The 22,232-nt window shown below is 48.4% G+C and overlaps 1 protein-coding gene across 4 annotated transcripts in view; it reads right to left on the reverse strand.

The window, feature by feature from the left end:
• The window catches only part of LOC119962988 (protein NOXP20-like), a 47,814-nt gene extending 36,306 nt beyond the window's left edge, over positions 1-11,508 (reverse strand). The window contains exons 1-6 of one of the 4 annotated variants that reach the window (XM_038791410.1): positions 11,373-11,507; positions 7,851-8,261; positions 4,931-5,015; positions 4,567-4,683; positions 1,159-1,259; positions 622-756 (exon numbers count right to left, since the gene is read on the reverse strand). In XM_038791410.1, the coding sequence (XP_038647338.1) occupies positions 622-756; positions 1,159-1,259; positions 4,567-4,683; positions 4,931-5,015; positions 7,851-8,249 (837 nt within the window). In that variant the 5' untranslated portion in view covers positions 8,250-8,261; positions 11,373-11,507. Of the gene's footprint in view, positions 1-621; positions 757-1,158; positions 1,260-4,566; positions 4,684-4,930; positions 5,016-7,850; positions 8,262-11,187 lie in introns of all 4 variants that reach the window. The other 3 variants (XM_038791412.1, XM_038791413.1, XM_038791414.1) reach the window with 3 other exon arrangements.
• Between the last annotated feature and the right edge of the window lie 10,724 nt (positions 11,509-22,232).

Genomic DNA, 22,232 nt, shown 5'->3' on the forward strand with positions numbered 1-22,232 from the left:
AATGAGATTCCAAATTGACATTTAAATATGTAATAAAATTTGTATTTGCAATAGTAGGCCACGGACAGTAGCCACTAAGCTTTTAGTGTGTCATTTGGAGGACTCATTAAATTGGATACTGTGAAATGTTAAAAAAGTTCTGCTAGGTACTACAGCTGACAGTTGTGCACATTCAAATACATTGCATCAGTATTTTTTTTTTTAAATGAGGGCAACATTCCCTTTTCTTACTCATTTATTTTCCTCCCCTTTCCCGGTATTAATGCATCATGTAACATCAATATCCATGATAACAAACTTTCTTTCAAACTTCATTGGTGTTCTAAGAAGGCCACTAGCAGATATGTGAGACCCTAGCTACTGGGTCTAAGAAGCTGGAGCTCAACAAAGGACACTGCGCAGGCACATAAACTTGTTCCATCATTGTGTGGCACAGCGCAGTTGTTTCCTGCCCCATACCACTCAGTGTCCTATTTTATAAACTGACCAATTCATACTAACTTACAAACTAAAACGGAAAAAACAAGTGATTGCAAGTGTGAAGATGAGATCAATAAAAACGTAAAGTTATTTAATTTAGTATCAAAATGCTACTGTAGTTATGAGATTCATTCTCAATACCTGGGACAAAGTTGCAGTTCGATGTATTAATATCTTTGTTTTCTTGAATCCAGGATCACTTTCTGCAAGAACATTCATGGTCTTCTTGCCAATAAATTCTAGTGCATCCAAGCCACCAGTGATCACAGTCTTACCCTAAACAGAAACCACAAAAAACAATATGTAATATTTATAGCTGATCACCATTTTTACAGTTGATAAATTAATCCACTTTGTAACTTACCACATACAGCACCACCTATTGTAAACATGTTCATCAGACAGTTGCTGATTCTAAACCCACTTACATTACTGAATTATTTCTAGAACAATGGACAATGCAAGAGTTTAGGTTATGTGGAAGCCAGCATTGGTTGACGTGTTTAAGTATGTTGCCCCCTTTATCATTTGGGTATGAAAAACGTTATGAAAGATCATGTCAATGAATGTTAACTAAATTAAACAAGACTGAAAGTAGTTGATTAAAAAGGACGAAATCTTGCATAAAAATCATAATGTGGGCTTCCCATGTCAACGAGGATGTCTCATTTCACTTACTGTGCTTTGAACAACATTAGAAATTGTTGACAACATGCCACGAGATCCAGTAGTGGGGGACGAGGGTGGAACATCTTCAGAATGGGTTTCTTCTTGTGGATCTGTCCAGGGAAGTAAAACAATCTACTAGGATCACAACATATCTCAATTATTAGGGAATTTGAAGCTGCACAATTCTATCAATTCCTTTAAACAATTTCCCATAATAAATCCAATAAATATAGAAATCATTTTAGCTGCATCTTGGTCTCCATATCCCTTGACACTAGAAATAGGTTCAAACAGTACTTGTGTTCTTGAGACTTATGAGGACTTGACAATGTTTAATTGTATTTCCAAAAAAAATGCTTTCTTCTTTGCTGCACAGCACTTGACAAGGACCAACTAAACTGGACTCCATTTTAAAATAGAAATGTGATTATCCTCCCAAAATGACCCATTCCCTGACATCCAAAGACATCATCATGGTCTGCTCCCTGAATTCAACAGAACCACCTGACTTTGTTGGATGAGTTCCTACAGGCAGATTTTAGGAAGCTGGAAAATAAATTAAAAATTAGGACCTCAAGATAGCTTTAGCGGAATAAGCTGGGCAGGTGGAAGGGGCATTAGTGGGACAGCATTTTAGTCGTAGTGATCATAATTTAGTTAGATTTAGTGTAGTTATGGAGAAAGATAAAGATAGAGGAGTAAAAGTTCCCAACTGTGAAAAGGCCAAATTTAGAAAGCCGAGGTGTGATTTGGCAAAAGTGGACTGGAAACAACTTGGAGGCAAATTAGTGTCAGATATTTGGAGGCATTCAAGGAGATAAGAAAGAGATCAGAGCAAATATGTACCCACTAGAAAAAGGTTTGGACTCCAAGTCTAGTTCCTTCCCCATCCCCTATGTCAAAGAGCATTCAGAACGTGTCATGGCAAAAAAAAGAGAAACACGTGTCAGATGTCAACAACTCAATACTGCAAAAAGCCTTGAATACTGAAAGTACAAGGATAAAATTAAAAAAGAAATTAGGAAAGCAAGGGCATGATAAAATATTGGACAATTAAAACCAAGGAAAGACCAAACAGCAGTAGTATAACTGAAGAAAACAAATAGATTCTGATAAAAGGTCACAGATCTTAAACATTAAACTTATTTTTTCTCTCCACAGATGCTGCCTGACTTGAGTTCTTTCTGTTTTTATTTTCAGCATCTGCACCATTTTGCCTTTGCATTAGTGTTCAACCAAGAGGAGCAAAGGCATTGCTGAGGGGTTCAACAAGAGGCAGGGAAGGAATCAGGAAATGTTAGAGAGGTTAAAATATGTGATCTTAGTGATGATGTGGATGTGGTTAAATCTAACACTAAGGTTGTGAATGTCTGGTTTAGCCTCAGCCATTTGCCAGAGAGGCAGATGGAGTCGGTGACTAGAAAATAAGTCAGTTGGGGATTGAAAACAATGGTTTTGGTCTTCCCAATAGTTGGTTGGAGAAAATCTTTGCTCATTCTGCACTGGATGTCAGACAATTAATCTGACAATATTGGAGGCAGAGTCTGTGAAAGAGAAGATAATCTCTTTCAGAAAGTTGGTGTAATACAGAATAAGGATGGGCAGCATGGTAGCACAAGTGGGCAGCACGGTAGCACAAGTGGATAGCACTGTAGCTTCACAGCGCCAGGGTCCCAGGTTCGATTCCCCGCTGGGTCACTGTCTGTGCGGAGTCTGCACGTTCTCTCCGTGTCTGCGTGGGTTTCTTCCGGGTGCTCTGGTTTCCTCCCAAAGACATGCAGGTTATGTGGATTGGCCATGATAAATTGCCCTTAGTGACCAAAATTGCCCTTAGTGTTGGGTGGGGTTACTGGGTTATGGGGATAGGGTGGAGGTGTTGACCTTGGGTAGGGAGGGGGGTGAGGAGGACTGACAATAGCCAACCCACCAGAAGCATCCACAGGTCAAAGCTGGGATTGATAAGAGGGATGGGAAGGAGGTTGGCAAGATTAACCCCCGGTAGGTACACCATATGGGAGTTAAGTAGGATACTGCAATTGAGGTTACTGTTTGTTAGGACGCAGTAGTAAGAGTCTTACTCGACCTTTTAGAAGATGCCATGGGAGGCACAGAGAGAAACTGTCAAGCAATTTATGAGGGAGTCATGCATGGGATTATAGCAGGATAGGAGGAAAGATGAAATCTGTAGAATTAAGGTTTATGAGGGCAGAGTGACTCATGGTACGGGATAAAAAGAGAAGAGGAAAAAAGGAAGAGTATTTAAAGTGATGAGCTGGGGAACAAAACACACATACAAATGGGTTCAGGTAAACTAAGTCATCCAGGCATGGTTACATGCTAGCTCTAGATAACTGTTTTGAAGTGCATGGGTAAGACAGAGGAGACAACACATGAGGGGGAACTCAATGTAAAATTAACAGTCTGATAATCTGATGCAAGATAGATGGAATTGCCCAAATGAGGAAGGCTAGAGCCTATTCAACAGACAGAGCATTGATGTAGCTATTTCCATAATTTAAGTATTTCCAGTAATCAGGTGTTGTTGGTGCCTAGATTTCTACATAAAACAGTCACTGATGCTGGTGATGGATCCCCAGGAACCACTGCTGATAAATTTGAAAGTTGCAAAACAAAGCACTTTTAGCAAGACTACTAGAAGGCGCACACAATGGGCGCGATTCTCCTCCCCCCACGCCAGGTGGGAGAATAGCGGGCGGGTCTCCCGACATTTTTCACGTCCTCCCGCTATTCTCCCCCCCGACGCCGACCCACGGCACGAATCGCCACTCGCCGTTTTTTACGGCGAGCGGCGATTCTCCGAAGCCGATGGGCCGAGCGGCCGGGCCTTCACGCTGTTTCAACACGGCAGCAAACACACCTGCTCGCTGCCGTCGTGAAACGGGCGCCAGATGCCCGTTTGGGGCATCTGGGGGCCCGATTGCCATGGCAGTACCACAGCCGTGGCAAGGGGGGCATAGGCCCGCGATTGGTCCGTGCATCCGTAACGGACACACTCTTTTCCTTCCGCCGCCCCGCAAGATCAAGCCGCCACATCTTGCCGGGCGGCTGAGGGAAAAGACGCCAACTGCACATGTGTGGGTTGGCGTTGTCCAACCTGCGCCTGTGCAGCTGACGTCATCGGCCGTGTCAGCCGCATGACGCTTGACGTGCGGCCTTGACGACCGTCGTCAAGGCCGCACCGCCGTGACGCACGGGGGGAGAATCGGCCCCGGAAGTGGGCGTGAAGGCTGCCGTGGGTCACGGCCTGTCCCACGGCAGCCTTTACGATTCTCCGCATTTGCGGAGAATCTCGCCCAATGCATTTGAAGTACACCCAAACAAGGAGTCAGTACCTTCAAAAGAGAAGGAAAAAAATAGAAAGAAAAAAAACTCAATTCAGCCTCTTTTTTTAGCTACCTGATGCTGAGGTAACTTCACTGGGCTCAGACAGTTCCCTCTCTTCGGATGCTTGAGTACTACTGTGTATTTTGAGGGATGCTTCTGCCTTCTCCATTACAGTGCTCAGCCCGTGACCTGCAATTGTATTATAACTATTAATTTATTCAATATACAGATAATGATTTAAAGCATATTTCATAAAAGAAAAAAATGTATATTCCCCCCCCCCCCCCCCCCCCATCAATCAGTAATACGAGGGCCACTGCATTAATGTGTTAACCTGTATGCTAATCTGTAAAGCTACTGGACTCCTCTCTGGAAAACTCCATAGTCAGTGTACTTTTAGTGCTCTTTGTCACTAGATTTCTTCCATGACACTTACCAACAGTTGCTGTTGCTGTGGACAGCAGCGATTTCCCCCAGGTTCCCCAGGATCCCCAGGCTTTACCTTTATTTGAAGTTGAATCCTGTAGAATTGATGCACAAAAGAAAATGTTTATCTATTATACATTTAATAGCACAAGGTACTTTGAGGACCTCTGACTGTACATAATCTGCACAGTAACCATGGTATCATTTCATAAAATGGTGGGTATTAGTTATATTAGACAAATAAATAGTTGGACGTATTCTTTGACTTTACAAACTTGCATTGCCTACAGAAAACTTCAAAGCAGGGATTTAGGCTCAGACAAAGATGGAAGGTTCTGTACATAGGTTTCCAATATATGTTCCTGATGCAGAAGTGCTGAGGCACAGTCCTTCTCAGTCTCCTCCTTACCTTCACACCACCAAAGATGTCAGACCTCAGCCAATGTGATCCCCAACAATATTTTGCTATTGTACTGAAGACTTGTGTTCAAGAACTAGCCACATCTCTAGACAAATTGCTCCATTACAGCTAGAATACTGGCCTCAACCAATGTGGAAAATTGCCCAGTTACATTTTGTCCACAAAAGGCAGCATAAATCCAATCTGGCCAATTATCATCTGTCAGCTGACTTTGAATCATAAGAAAAGTAATGGAAGCACTAATATTATTAAACAGCATTTATTCACCAATACTCAGTTTAGGTTCTGAAAGGACAAGGCTTTGAGTTAGTCTGCACGTGGAAGAAGGTTCAAAAGATTGTTTTTAAAGTAAATGGTCCTGACCTACCTGCTAGAGCCTCACATGCTCATGTAAAGCATTGGCACTTCCATACCCATTCACTCTCTATGCACTGTACAGAATAAATTAACCCTACAGTGACAGTATGATGTATAAATAAAACTTTAAAGTAAACCAATTCATAACTTTCCACTTGCTTAGAAAGTGAGTTTGCTACAGGCCAATAAAAGTGTCAATCATCCAGATTCTTTGAAGTATCAACAGAAGAAACCTCTTTTTCTCATGTAAATAAACATTGTGCAATTGACAGTATAGGTCAAAGATCCAGAGATGCCAATCAAGTAATGTTTTCTCCAGGCTCAGGTGTTTCATGGGCTAACAGATTTCTGGACTGTCAGTCAAGCCCCATATGTATTCTGACACTCCCGAGGCAGGCAGGTCGAATCAGGAATTTTTGACTCCCACTACTCACCCTGAGGATGAAAATACAACCCTAAAGCTAAGTTTTGGGAAGCGGGTGCTAGAGAGGAACAAAGTAACAACTAACATAAAGAAGGCATGCAGCATATCCAAAGTATTTTATTTATCTAAGAATTGGCATCTTTTCTGTAGAACCTGATGATTGATGCACATGTGGTGAGGTAAGAATAACAGATCTTGTTATGTCAAAAATAGAAAACCATAACTTTACATTGTTTGTCATTAACAAAGTATATCCAAGCCATCCCACAGAAAACAGGACTGAATGTTTCAGACACTGTCCGAACTGATAGGAATAACGCTTTGCCATTTATTTGAAATGGAAGTCACTGATCATACACACAAATTAGAATACTCAATGCTTCAAACTGTAATCATTAACTATCAGAAAAATTCATTTTGGAGAAAGGAAATTCTGCCAGCCAGCATTGGGGAACACAACTAGCCTCGGCATCTCGGTGACAGTGAAAGAGGGGTGAAAGACGCAGAGTTATCAATCCTGATTGCTATTCAGTAACTCTGCTAGATCATGCAAAATTAAATACATTTTAATTTATAATATGGATGCAATTTTTGGAATACAGACACAAAACTTCACGTACTGGATCAGATTTGTATAATGCATAGAAATTATCCATTTTATATTATACATACACATGCACTGATCGCAGGATTTTAACTACACCAGTTATGATGATTTATTAAAATAAGCCAATAATTTAATTTGATTAGAAAATATTTGTACAGCCCCAGTTTGCATTCCATTCAGTCTGCAGCGATGGTAAATTGTCATCCTAGCCATCATAAAAAAATGTAGCTGACAAGAATAAGAGGCACAAGATATTGGCCCGATCGAACGGCCTCTTCGTGCCCGACTCGGTGGCACGACAAGGCCAGATGCCTCTCGCATGATTTGCGGCGCCCAGGACACCTCTAACGAGATCTCGCGACGCATCGCGATCTGGATCGCGTCCTCGCTGGGCGGGATCCAGACGTACATTTTTAAAGTGAGTAATTAGGCTCGCCTAAATATATCAACTCTGGATTCTCCCTAGGTTTAGAATCGAATGCTCGCGCCTGGGAGTCATCACCTGGGAGTTGCTTAGCACTGTTCCACACAAATGTGGACCAGTCATAATGGCGTGTCTCCCAGGCCATCGGAGATTGGGCTCTGGGCAGGGTGGTACCCTAGCACTCTGCTACCTGGGCACCTTCGCACTGCCAGCTTGGCACTGTGGCGGTGCCACCTGGGCACCCCTGCAGTGCCAAGGTGCATGGGTGCCATGTTGGCACTGCCAGTGATTGGGCATCCTGCCCTTATGGGGTGGTGTGAGGAGGGGGCTCGAGGACCCCCCCCCCAGAGGTAAGTTTTGGGGGGGGGGGGGGGGGTTTAGAGGCCACAGTGGGAGATCCAGAGATCAGGCGGCATTTTAAAATGACGAGCAGGAAATGAAGTTAAGTGTGGCCTCGACGGGGCATTTCTCACCGAGGCCAAAAAAAAGAGTCCCGTTTGACAGCAGAGTCATTCTCGGCATTGCAGGCTACGAGAAACACCCTGCTAAATTCACCCAAAATGCGGCTGTTTTTTCTCCGTTAAATCACGCCCGATGTCTGTAGAGATCTCAACAGAGCTGAAGAATTAGAAACCTGCATAGTAATGAGAACTTTATTCTGACTGTTTAAAAATTAACTTCCAAATGCACCACATACCTCAATAATATTATCCTTTGTTGATGCATGTTCATCCAAAGTCGGAGGTTTGCCGAATTCTGATTCAAGACTTACTGTTTCCTCACACTCAGCAGATATGCTCTTGAATGTCTCTTCTGGCAACAGAGCATCTTTTCCCACAGCCTCTTCTACTAGATCACTCTGTTTTGGCTCATTCAAAGCCCAAGGATGGTGTTCAGTGTCTTGTTGGATTGAACTCCTATTGTCAGTTGGCAGTTGACTGGGGCCAGACTCCGAACAATCACTTACTTGAGAAGATGGTATCGTGGCTGAAAAATCAGCACCATTTCCGGGTGGCACACCGAACCCATCTTCCACTGATAAGCTTGCCACCGCAGCTGAAATATCACCCCTTTTGCCATCCTCTGCTTCAGACATTGCAAATCATACCTATCAAATAAAATGCTATTACCACTCACATTTATTTCAAATCTCTCAAATGCAGACAGTTGAAGCATTTAAAACACAAGCAAGCAAACATTAAAAAATGAACAAACGTGTGCCAATGGTTGATTTTAGTTGGACCAACAAGGCTTGTCCCAATGATCGGAGAACTGGTGGGGAGCCACCATCAGTTTTGTGAGGGAGGCCCGATGGAATTAAGTGCTCTGCAAGCGCTGAAGCGGCCATTTTGGGCCTTACACTCTTAAGTCCCCGAGAGCAGAAGTTTCACTCACTGACAGAGGCTAGCAGTTCGTCATTGCTGCTAGCGCTAACAGACCTTGGCCTCACAGACACATCCAAGACAGTATCGGTAGGAGTGCCAACACACAGTACTTGTGAGATGAAGCCCCCTCTTCACCGTGTTGGATGGACCCACACCATGCTAAATAGTATAGATTTAGATGAAAACAGAGCATACACAAGGTCCTTTAGACAGAACAGAGGCCCTCAATCAAAATCTGTATTCCCATGGCCCAGCTTATTTCTCACTTGACCATCGCTATCAAGCCTGGTTCAAGGAGAGCACCAGGGACACCTAAAAATGTTAACCTGGTGAAGCTACAACACAGGACTATTGGCATGCCTATCAGTGGAAGCAGCATGCCATAGATTGAACTAAATGATGCCACATACAAATACTCAGATCTAAGCTCTGAATACTGCCACATCCAGTTGTGAATGGTGGTAGACAATTAAACAACTGGCGGAAAAGTGTCCACAAATATCCCCACTCTCAATAATGGGAGAGGTCCGGTACATCTGTGCAAAAGATAAAGCTGAAACATTTACTGTAATCATCAGCCAGAATAGCTGAGTAGTTGATCCATCGCAGTTTTCTCCCGAGGCACCAGCATCACAGGTTCCAGTTTTCAGCCAATTCGATTCACTCCATGTGACATCAAGAAACAGCTGAAGGCACTGTATAAAGCAAAGGCTATGGGCCCTGACAACATCCCAGCTGTCATGAAAACCTGTGCTCCAGAACTAGCCGCACATCTAGCCAATCTGTTCCAGAACAGCTACAACAATGGCATCTACCCAGCAACATGGAAAATTTTCTCAGGTATTTTCTATCCACAAAAAGCAAGGCAGATCTAATCCAGCCAATTAAATGCCCCATCAGTCTACTCTTGATCATTAGCAAAGCAATAGAAAATATCGTTGACAATACTATCAAACAGTACTTGCTCAGCAAAGATCTGTTCACGGAGAGTCAATTTGGATTCTGGCAGGGTCACTTGGCTCCTACCTCATTATATATAGCCTTGGTCCAAACATAGTCAGAAGAGCTGAAGAAGAGCTAAGAGGTGAGGTGAGAGCATTTACTCTTGACATCAAAGCAGCATTTGACTAAGTATGGCATCAAGGAGCATGAACAAAATTGAAGTCGATGGAAATCAAGGGAAAAACTCTCCACTGGTTTGAGTCATACCTAGCACAAAGGAAGATGGTTGTGATTGTTGGAAGCTAATCATCTTAGTCCTAGGACATAACTTCAGGAGTTTCTCGTGGTAGTGTCCCAGGCCCAACCATCTTCAGCTCTTCAATTATTTTTCCTCCATCACAAGGTCAGAAATGGGATGTTTGCTGATGATTGCACAACATTCAGCACCATTTGCAACTCTTCAGATACTGAAGCAGCCATGTCCGTATGCATAAAGACTGGGACCACACTCAGTTTGCGCTAAGTGGCAAGTAAAATTCAGGCTACACAAATGTCAAACAATGACCATCTTCCTCCAACATTCAACTGCATTACTATCATTGAATCCTCCACTATGAACATTTTGTAGGTTACCACTAACCAGAAACTGAACAGGACCAGCCATTTAAATAAAATGCCAAAAGAGCAGGTAAGAAGCTAGGAATTCTGCAGCATGTAACTCACGTCCTGACTTGCCAAAGTCCGTCCACCATCTCTACAAGGCACAAGTCAGGTGGCGATGCAATACTCTCCATTTGCCTGGATGAATGCAGCTCCACCTACACTCAAGAAGCTCAACACCATCCAGGAGAAAGCAACCCATACACTGCCTTGAACATTCACTCTCTCCCCTCCACCACTGCTGCACATTGGCAGCAGTGTGTACCAAGATGCCCTGTGGCAGCTCACCAAGGCTCCTTCCACAGCACCTTCCAAACAAACAACATCTACCTGCAAAAGAGACAAGGACAGCAGATGCCCGGAAAAATCAGCACCTGGAAGTCCCCCTTCAAGCCACACACCATCCTGACAGAGAACTATATTGCTGTTACTTTCGTGTTGCTGGGTCAAAATCCTGGAACTCCCTTCCGAACAGAGAACCTACACAAAATGCACTACAGCTGTTCAAGAAGGCGATTCATCATCACCTTCTTGAGGTATGGGCATTAAATGCTGACCTGGCTATCAATGCCCTTGTCCCGTAAATGAATAAATGTCAAGGGGAGATAGTTGGATTCTCTCTTGGTGGAATGGTCATTGCCTGACATTTATGTCAGCAAGTGCTGACTATTCCAGCGACCCAACATCCCATGATAGAATAAGATAAACTGCACTCCCCCAATTCAAGCCTTCGGAGCATTCCCGTTTTGAATTACTCCAGAATTGGTGCCTTAAGTTGCCCGGGTCGCAAGCTGCTACAGCCCTCCGCGCCTCACTTTCTTCCTTTCAGATGCTGACCAAGCTTTTGGAGGTCTATCTGCTTGAATATTTCTTTACCCGGGTCTGTGCCAGTTCTTGATATTGACACTCCAGCACTTTGGGGGTTGTTGCAAAACCATTATGAATGCAAGTTGCTGGCTCCTTCAACGCTGTAATTATGTATATAATAATAATAATGAGCACCAAGAACATTTCCTACTAGTCTCCCTGGGTCAGTTTAATGTCTACCTGCATATTCTAGGTGTGCAACTTGTGAAACTATCGGAGACCGGTCACTCACAGTGAGCCTAAAAGTTAGACAGTCTACTTTGTCCTGACATCAGTCCCTGAGCGACAGCTGACACCCTGGGTCTGCACCCGAGTCCGTGACACTTCAAACCTCCCGGACCCGGGGCTCGGGGCTCGGGGCTCACCTGTCCGCGCGCGCCGCCTCGCCTCGCGCCCTGTCTCTCTCTCCCCCCGCCTCTCTCGGCGCCGCCACGTCGACATCCTGGACCCGGAACTTTGTGCTGGACACAGTGCGGCCCTCCGGAAAGGCATCCCCTGCACCCCCCCCGCCGGCTCCACCCTGTGATGGGCCAGGCAGGCGGGGGATTGATTCAGTGTTGCACCGACGTTGAGAGCGGTTTTCCTCAAGACTGCGGAGTATTTTTATTTCATTTTAAAAGTTCGACCTGTTACCCAGGCATGATCACGGCTGACCATCCCCTCCTGCAACTTTTTCCCTTTCACGTTTATAAGTTATGCAGGGACGATCTCCGCACTCTCCAGTCACTTCTCAACTCAAGAGTGAGTGCTTTACGTCAGGGGTCAGTGCCTATAGTGTAAACCAGAACTTCCCAATCAGACAAACTATTTAAAATAACACTCCAGGTAAATGTCAGCTCCCCCAGTTTTACTTTCAGAAAGGAATTGAGTGTCCAAGTGCATAAATCACTAAAAGCCTGTGCACAAATGCACGAAGCAATGGAAATGCCGAGGAATTGTTGGGCTTTTATTTCATTGGGGTTGGAATACCAAGGGGAGGAAGTTCTGTGGTTGCATGGAATTTCGTCTGGAGTAGTGTTTCCGTTTTGGGGACCAGACCTCAGCAAGGCCATACTGGCCTTGGAATATGCAGCACCAGAATGCTGCTGTAATTTAGGATAATTTTTTGGGACAGGTAGCGGACACTTGTTTGTATTCCTCTTGTCAGCCATGGTCCAGCTGCTAGTACTCTTATCTCTGAGTCAGAATATTCTGAGTTCAAGTTCTACTCCAATACTTCAGTCCAAAGGTTTACGCTGACACACCAGTGCAGTACCAAGGGAACATTGCACTGTCAGAAGTGCTATCTTTCTGATTGATGCACTATCAATTACGACGAGTAGAGTGTAATCCAGGCTTCATTACGCAGAGATGTGTAGCCTCCCACAGCTGCTGCCGAAATGGCTACAGCTTGGAGAGCCCACACACTCAGAGCCAGCAGGCAGGGATCTACCCCCGTACCTGTAGTACAGGGGCCTTACCGTAATACACCTCATATGGTAAATACAATGCAACAGTGGTGACTACCACATTCACCCCCCTGTTAAAAAGGAGTCCGGCAGGGTTCGTGTAATGCTATTTACAAGTAGGCGTTCATAAATTCAGACGATCGGGCGCCTTGATCCGTCGTTGCGAGCGCCGCAGCCTCGATGGTGATTCAGGTGTCGGTTCGGTCGTCGGTGACTCCGGGAGCGTGTTGGCCTCATCTTCATCCCCGGGTGGGACCAAGGGGAGGACAGATCACCCTGGAGTGGGGGCTGTGGTGGGGTGCGCTGGGGGGAGGGAGGGTGGCCCCTAGGCGTACTGCGGTTTCACGTGAAGAAGCTGTACCCTCTCAACCAACGGGTAAGCCTTGTGGAGCCACACGTGCTTGCGGATGAGAACGGGTCCTGGAACTGCCAGCCACATTGGGAGCGAAACCCCGGAGATGGACTTCCTGGGGAAGGCAAAGAGACGTTCATGGGGAGTTTCGTTAGTCGTCATGCAAAGGAGTGACCAAATACAGTGGAGGGTGTCGGGGAGGACCTCCTGCCAGAGGGAGGCAGGGGGATTTCTGGACCCTAGGGCCAGCTGGACGGCCTTCCAGACCGTCCCATTCTCCCGCTCCACCTGCCCGTTTCCTCGGGGGTTGTAGCTGGTCATCCTGCTCGAGACAATGCCCCTGCTGAGCAGGTACTGGCGCAGCTCCTCGCTCATAAATGAGGATCCCCGGTCGCTGTGGACGTAAGTGGGGAAACCAAACAGAGTGAAGATGGTGTTAAGGGCTTTGATGACGGTGGCAGACATCATGTCGGGACATGAAACGGCGAAGGGGAATCTGGATTACTCGTCGATCACGTTAAGAAAGTATGTGTTTCGATTGGTGGAGGGGAGAGGCCCTTTAAAATCCATGCTGAGGTATTCAAAGGGGCGGGAGGCCTTCACCAGGTGTGCTCGGTCTGGCAGGTAGAAGTGTGGTTTGCACTCCGTGAAGACCTGGCAGTCTTTGGTGATAGCCCTGACTTTCTCGATGGAGTAGGGCAGATTGCAGGCCTTTATGAAATGATAAAAACGGGTGTCCCGGAGACAGAGATTGTCGTGCAGGGTCCGGAGTCGGTCCACTTGTGCGCTGGCACATGTACCTCGGGATAGGGCATTGGGGGGCTCGTTGAGCTTACCGGGGCGATACAAAATCTCGTAATTATAGGTGGAGAGCTCGATTCCCCACCTCAAAATTCTATCATTTTTGATCTTATACGCTGTGTGTTATTGAACATGGAGGCAACCGACCGTTGGTCAGTGAGGAGAGTGAATCTCCTGCCGGCCAGATAATGCCTCCAATGCTGCACAGCTTCTACTATGGCCTGGGCCTCCTTCTCGGCGGAGGAGTGCCGGATTTCAGAGGCATGGAGGGTGTGGGTGAAAAGTGCCATGGGTCTGCCTGCCTGGTTGAGAGTGGCGGCCAGAGCGATGCCTGATGCATCGCACTCGACTTGAAAGGGGAGGGTCTCGTCGACCGCATGCATAGCGGCCTTGGCGATGTCGGCCTTGATACGGTCGAAGGCCTGGTGAGCCTCGGCCATCAGTGGGAAAACAGTGGAGTGGATAAGTGCGCGGACCTTGTCCGCATAGTTAGGGACCCATTGGACGTATTATGAGAAGAACTCAGGGCATCGTTTGAGGGCCTTGGGGCAGTTGGTGAGTGGGAGTTCCATGAGGGGGCGCATGCGATCAGGGTCGGGTCCTAGAACTCCATTTTGGACCACATAGCCAAGGATGGCTAATCGGTTAGTGCTGAACACGCACTTCTCCTTGTTGGTTAGGTTGAGGAGTTTGGCAATGTGGAGGAATTTGGAAAGGTTAGTGGCGTGATCCTGCTGGTCGTGGCCGCAGATGGCGACGTTATCCAGGTACAGGAAGGTGGCCCGCAGTCGGTACCGGTCAACCATTCGGTCCAGCTCCCGTTGGAAGACTGAGACCCCATCAGTGACGCCAAAGGGAACCCTAAGGAAATGGCAAAGGTGGCTCTCCGATTCAAACACGGTGCAGGGGTGGTCCGCCTTGCGAATGGGGAGCTGGTGGTAGGCAGATTTCAGGTCCACTGTCGAGAAGACCCGGTACTGTGCAATCTGATTGACCATATCAGATATGCGTGGGAGGGGGTACGCGTCGAGCTGCGTGTGCCGATTGATGGTCTGACTGTAGTCAACGACCATCCTGTTTTTCTCCCCAGTTTTCACAACTACCACTTGGGCTCTCCAGGCGCTACTGCTGGCCTCGATAATACCTTCCCACAGCAGCCGCTGGACCTCAGACCTGATAAAGGTCCTGTCCTGGGCGCTGTACCGTATGCTCCTGGTGGCAACGGGTTTGCAATCCGAGGTGATGTTTGCAAATAGGGAAGGCGGGTCGACCTTAAGAGTCGTGAGGCCGCAGACAGTGAGGGGTGGTAGGGGCCCGCCAAATTTTAGGGTTAGGCTCTGGAGGTTGCACTGGAAGTCCAGGCCAAGTAGCAAGGCAGCGCAGAGGTTGGGGAGGACGTAGAGGCGGAAGCCACTGAACTCTACGCCCTGGATGGTGAGGGTGGCGGTACAATACCCCCGGATCACCACGGAATGGGATCCGGAGGCTAGGGTGATCTTTTGGTTAATGGGGTATACGGCGAGGGAGCAGCGTCTTACCGTATCGGGGTGCATGAAGCACCCAATGCTCCCGGAGTCCAGAAGACAGGATGTCTCATGGCCGTCGACCTGCACTGTCGTCGACGCAGTCGCGAGGTTGTGTGGTCGGGATTGGTCGATCGTGATGTAGGCGAGACGCGGCTGATCGCCGGCAGTTGCAGGTGATGATCGGCCAGGTGAGGTAACCCGAAGAGCAGGGTTCCTGAGGCGGGGAAGATGGCGGCGCCCATGGAGTGCCCGTTGTAGTCTGCAGTAAAGATGGCAGCGCCCACGGGCTGCACGTGTCATGGGGGGCAAGGTGGCGGCGCCCATGGGCTGCACGTGGTCTGAGGCGAAGAAGATAGCGGCGCCCACAAAACGCACGTGGGGGGTGCAGGGATAGCGACGATGGAGCAGGCCTGGCACACAGCAGCGAAATGTCCTTTCTTCTCGCAGGCCTTGCAGAGCGCGCTCCGCGCCGGGCAGCGCTGACGGGGGTGTTTTGTCTGTCTGCAGCAGTAGCACTTGGGTGCCCCAGGGTTGGTTGGCTGCTGCGCGGCGCAGGCCTGGGGTTGGCTGGGGGCGGCCGCTGGTGGGGTCCACGATGGGGTGGTCGCTAGTGTGGTCCACGATGCACAGGAGGGGTGGGACGGGCGATCAGGAGCATATGACTGAACATTGCGGGAGGCGACCGTAAGAGAAATCGCTAGCTTCTTGGTCGCCGCGGGGTCGAGGGTAGCCCCTTCTAAGAGGCGCTGGTGGATGTAAGTGGATCCAATGCCAGTGACAAACGCATCTCGAATTAAAAGTTCAGAATGTTCAATGGACGAAACGGACTGGCAATCGCAGTCCCTTGCCAGGGCGTGCACGGCACACCAGAAATCTTCCACAGACTCACCGGGGAGTTGATGCCGCGTGGACAGGAGGTGTCTGGCGTGGACCTTGTTGGTCTGCTGGGTGTAGTTCTCCTTCAGTAGTGCCATGGCCTCTGCGTAGTTCGGCGCATCCCGGATGAGGGGAAAGATGTCGGAGCTCAGCCGCATGTAAAGGATCTGGAATTTCTGTGCCTCTGAGGGTGGTTCAGTCGCAGATCCAATGTATGCCTCGAAGCAAGCTAGCCAATGTGCGAAGGCCGACTTGGCATTGTCTGCTTGAGGGGGCAGCTGCAGGCGATCGGGCTTGATGCGGAGATCCATTGTTTTAAAACCTCTGCATAATAAATTGATGCACTATCAATCACGACGAGAGTAGAGAGTAATCGAGGGTTTATTACGCAGAGATGTGTTGCCTCCCGCAGCTGCTGCCGAAATGGCTGCAGCTCGGAGAGCCCACACATTTAAACTCCGCCTACTGGGCAGAGCCAGCAGGCAGGGATCTACCCCCATACCTGTACTACAGGGCCTTACCGTAATGCACCTCATATGCGGTAAATACAACACAATACAATACAACAGTGGTGACTACCACACTGATGAAGCTGCAATATGTCCTAGGGTCCCAAGTCAATATTGAGACTCCCAGACCCACTTTCTCCCGACTGTACACCACTGTGCCAAGACCTTTAGTGGATCTGTTCAGCCAGAGGGACATGACATATCCAGGGATGATAATGGAGGACGAAAGGGAAAATGCTGGAAAATCTCAGCAAGTCTGGCAGCATCTGTAGGGAGAGAAAAGAGCTAACGTTTTGAGTCCGATGACTCTTTGTCAAAGCAGCTTTGACAAAAAGTCATCGCATCGAAACGTTAGCTCTTTTCTCTCCCTACAGATGCTGCCAGACTTGCTGAGATTTTCCAGCATTTTCCCTTTCGTTTCAGATTCCAGCATCTGCAGTAATTTGCTTTTATTTATGATAATGGAGGAGGCTGTTATTCTGTTACTGTGACCATGGCTTGACTGTTACTTAACTCACCTGTACAATAGCTTTCCAAACTTTTGCACAATTCTCCAGAAGTTGGTGAATATGATTTTTCTTGGTTGATTGAGCAAAGTGTCTCTGTCAGATCTGTTTCCCAGGTTGAAGCTGGGTGCTTTTTAAAAATAAATTTACAGGATGTGCACGTCACTGGTTAGGCCAGCATTTATTGCCCATCTCTAGTTGCCCTTCAGGTGGTGATGGTGAGTTGCCTTTTTGAACTGCTGCAGTCCCTGAGGTGCAGGTACACCTGCAATGCTGTTAGGGAGGGAGCTCCAGGATTTTGACCCAGCGACAGTGAAGAAATGGAGATATACTTGCATGTCAGGGTTGTGAGTGACTTGGAGGAAAACTTCCAGCTGATGGGGTTCCCAGGTATCTGCTGCTATTGTCCTTTCAATGGTAGTGGTCGTGGGTTTAGAAGATGCTACCTAAGGAACCTTGGTGAGTTCCTGCAGTGCATCTTGTAGATGGTACACTTGGCTGTCACTGTTCATCAGTCGTCGAGGGATTGACTGTTTGTGTAAGGGGTAACAATCAAGCGGGCTGTTTTTCCTGGATGGTGTTGAGCTTCTTGAGTATTGTTGGAGCTGCAGTTATCCAAGTGGAGAGTCCATTACACTCCTGACGTGCCTTGTAGATGGTAGACAGGCTTGGGGGGTTGCGAGGTCAGGTGGCCAGTTACTCGCCATAGAACTCCTAGCCTTTGACTTGTTCTGGTAGCCACAGTATTAATATGGCTAGTCCAGTTGGATTGGATTTGTTTATTGTCATGAGCGAGCAGCTCAACAGATCATTAAGTACATGGGAAGAAAAGGGAAGAAAAGAAAATACATAATAGGGCAACACAAGGTATACAATGTAATAATATATGCACCGGCATCGGATGAAGCATACAAGGTGTCGTGTTAATGAGGTCTGTCCATAAGAGGGTCGTTTAGGAATCTGGCAACAGCGGGGAAGAAGCTGTTTTTGAGTCTGTTCGTGCGTGTTCTCAGACTTCTGTATCTCCTGCCTGATGGAAGAAGTTGGAAGAGTGAGTAAGCCGGGTGGGAGGGGTCTTTGATTATGCTGCCCGCTTTCCCCTGGCAGCGGGAGGTGTAGATGGAGTCAATGAATGGGAGGCAGCTTTGTGTGATGTACTGGGCAGTGTTCACGACTCTCTGAAGTTTCTTGCGGTCCTGGGCCGAGCAGTTGCCATACCAGGCTGTGATACAGCCAGACAGGATGCTTTCTTTGGTGCATCTGTAAACGTTGGTGAGGGTTAATGTGGGTATGCCGAATTTCCTTTGTTTTCTGAGGAAGTATAGGTGCTGTTGTGCTTTCTTGGTAGTAGCGCTGACGTGGGTGGACCAGGACAGATTTTTGGAGATGTGCACCCCTAGGAATTTCAAACTGCTAACCATCTCCACCTCGGCCTCGTTGACACTGACAAGGGTGTGTGCAATACTTTGCTTCCTGAAGTCAATGACCAGCTCTTTAGTTTTGCTGGCATTGAGGGAGAGATTGTTGTCGTTACACCACTCCATCCGGTTCTCTATCTCCCTCCTGTATTCTGACTTGTCGTTATTCGCAATCCGGCCCACTATGGTCTTATCATCAGCAAACTTATAGATGGAGTTGGAACCAAATTTTGCCACGCAGTTGTGTGTGTACAGGAAGTAGAGTAGGGGCTAAGTGTGGTGAATGTACAACATAAATTCACACTGTATATTACAGTGTCCCTGTGGGCTCCATCTGTGAGCTGTTGCGTGGCTCTGCCCACAGGGGGAGATGAGGAGCATGTACAGGGCTCCGCCCTTGGCTCCACCCACAACCGGAAGTATAAAGTGCTGCGGTCTTGCGAGTCTGCCTTCAGTTCAGCTAGTCGCAGGCAGGCTCAGTTGTAAGTCGATTAAAGCCACAGTTTACTTCAACTCGTGTCTCTGAGTGAATTGATGGTCGCATCAATTTAATCGAGTTAAAAAACTACCATGGAATCAGCCCTCAAACCTGATCGACTGGAACTCGATCCACAGGCCGCAGAAGCGAAGGGAATATTTTTGCATTGGCTTCGGTGCTTCAAGGCCTACCTGGCTGCGTCGACTACCTCCGCTGTTACAGAAGAGCAGAAACTCAGTCTTCTACACGCACGGGTGAGCCATCGTATTTCAACGCAACTTGATAGACCTGACTCGTACACCGAGGCCCTCGCGATACTCGACCGCCTGTACGTGTGGCCCGTACATGGTAAATCAGATCGCCCAGTACCGCATCTTCGCCACGGTGGATCTGAAGTCTGCATACTACCAGCTCCCAATCCGCCCGGAGAACCGTCACTACACGGCGTTCGAGGCAGACGGCCGCCTTTTCCATTTCCTCCGGGTTCCCTTTGGCGTCACGAATGGGGTCTCGGTGTTCCAACGAGCAATGGACCGAATGGTGGACCAGTACAGGCTGCGGGCCACTTTTCCGTACTTGGATAACGTCACCATCTGCGGCCATGAACAGCAGGACAACGCCGCCAACCTCCACCGATTTATCCAAACCGCCCAAAAACTCAACCTCACACATAATAAGGAGAAATGCGTTTTCCGCACAACCAGACTAGCCATCCTCGGCTACGTCGTGGAAAATGGGGTCCTAGGACCCGACACTGACCGTATGCAACTTCCTCTCTCTCACTGTTCCAGGGGCCTCAAGAGGCGCCTCGGATTATTCTCCTACTACGCCCAGTGGGTCCCCCAGTATGCGGACAAAGCCCGCCCACTATTTAAGACTACACTCTTCCCACTGTCAGCCGAGGCCTGCCAGGCCTTCAACTGCATTAAGGAGGACATCGCCAAAGCCGCCATGCGGGCGGTGGATGAATCCGTCCCATTTCAGGTGGAGAGCGACGCCTCAGAGGTCGCTCTCGCTGCCACTCTGAACCAGGCAGGTAGGCCAGTAGCGTTCTTCTCCCGAACCCTCTCCGCTTCGGAACTTTGACACTCCTCAGTCGAAAAGGAAGCTCAAGCCATTGTGGAAGCCGTACGACACTGGAGGCACTACCTCGCAGGTAGGGGGTTTACCCTCATCACCGACCAGAGATCGGTTGCCTTCATCTTCGACAACTCGCAAAGGGGCAAAATTAAAAATGACAAAATCTTGAGGTGGAGGATCGAACTCTCCATCTATAATTATGATATTGTATACCGTCCGTGGAATCTCAACGAGCCCCCAGATGCCCTGTCCTGCGGCACATGCGCCAGCGCGCAAGGCGACCAATTACAGGCAATCCACAATGACCTCTGCCACCCGGGGGTCACCCGGCTCGCCCACTACATCAAGTCCCGCAATCTGCCTTTCTCCACCAAGGAGGTCAAAGCTGCCACCAGGAATTGCCCGATCTGCGCAGAGTGTAAACCGCACTTCTATAGACCAGACAAGCCCACTTGGTAAATGCATCCCAGCCCTTTGAACGACTGAGTATTGATTTCAAAGGGCCCCTCCCCTCAACGAACCGTAATATCTATTTTCTTAATATCAGATGAATTCTCTCGCTTCCCGTTTGCCATCCCATGCCCCGATATGACCTCCCATACAGTCATCAGAGCCCTGCACAGTGTCTTCACCCTATTCGGTTTCTCCAGCTACGTCCACAGTGACAGGGGTTCGTCCTTCATGAGCGACGAGCTGCGTCAGTTCCTGCTCGACAAGGGCATCACCTCGAGCAGGACTACCAGCTACAACCCCAGGGGGAACGGGCAGGTGGAGAGGGAGAATGCGACGGTCTGGAAGACCGTCCTACTGACCCTAAGGTCCAGGAATCTCCCGACCTTCCAACTGGCAGGAGGTCCTGGCCGATGCGCTCCATGCAATTAGGTCCCTCCTATGTACGGCCACAAATTAGACTCCTCACGAGCGATTATTTGTTTTCCCTAGGGGCACTACCACGGGGGCCTCGCTTCCATCCTGTTTGAGGAGACCGGGCCCTGTCCTCATTCGGACGCACGTCCGGACACATAAAACAGACCCGCTGGTAGAGAGGGTCCTACTCCTGCATTCAAATCCCCACTACGCATTTATCGAGCACCCTGACGGCCGACAGGACACCGTTTCCCACCGGGACCTGGCACCTGCAGGATCTACCACTATTACTACCACTACCGCTGAGGTACCCCTCACACCACACCACACCCGACCCCCCACGCCCTGCTCCCCTGCACCTACAGGCTTCCTGCGCCCCCTTTCACCCGTCACACCGGTCAGGAACGAAGCTCTGGAAGAACCACCCCCGGAGTCCACCCTCGGAATCACACCGAACATTTGTCCACAGCCATCCGAAGCGGCTGCAACTCCGGTGCTCCGTCGGTCCCAACGAACGATTCGAGCACCAGATCGACTACACTTATAGACCCGCCACCCCCGCCGGACTTGATTTTTTTAACGGGGTGAATGTGGTGAATGTATAACTTAAATTCACACTGTATATCACTGTGTCCCTGTGGGCCCCATCTGTGAGAGGTTGCGTGGCTCTGCCCACAGGGGGAGATGAGGAGCATGGCAGGGCTCCGCCCTTGGCTCCTCCCTTGGCTCTGCCCTTGGCTCCGCCCACAACCGTAAGTATAAAGTGCTGCGGTCTTGCGAGCCTGCCTTCAGTTCAGCTAGTCGCAGGCAGGCTTAGTTGTAAATCGATTAAAGCCACAGATTACTTCAACTCGTGTCTCTGAGTGAATTGATGGTTGCATCACTAGGTACGCAGCCTTGCGGGGCCCCTGGTATTGAGGACTATTGTGGAGGAGGTGCTGTTGTTCATTCTTACTGATTGTGGTCTGTTGGTCAGAAAATTGAGGATCCAGTTACAGAGTGGGGAGCCAAGTCCTAGGTTTTGGAGCTTTGATATGAGCTTGGCTGGGATTATGGTGTTGAAGGTGGACCTGTAGTCAATAAATAGGAGTTTGATGTAGGAGTCCTTGTTGTTGAGATGCTCTAGGGGTGTGTGTAGGGCCAGGGAAATGGCGTCTGCTGTGGACCTGTTGCGATGCTATGCGAATTGCAGTGGATCAAGGCGTTCTGGGAGTATGGAGGTGATGCGCTTCATGATCAATCTCTCGAAGCACTTCATTACGACTGACGTCAGGGCCACCGGACAGTAGTCATTGAGGAACGTTGCCTGGTTCTCCTTTGGCACCGGTATGATGGTGGTCTTCTTGAAGCAGGTGGGGACCTCC

This window comes from Scyliorhinus canicula, chromosome 3 (genome assembly GCF_902713615.1).
Source record: "Scyliorhinus canicula chromosome 3, sScyCan1.1, whole genome shotgun sequence".
Lineage (NCBI taxonomy): Eukaryota > Metazoa > Chordata > Chondrichthyes > Carcharhiniformes > Scyliorhinidae > Scyliorhinus > Scyliorhinus canicula.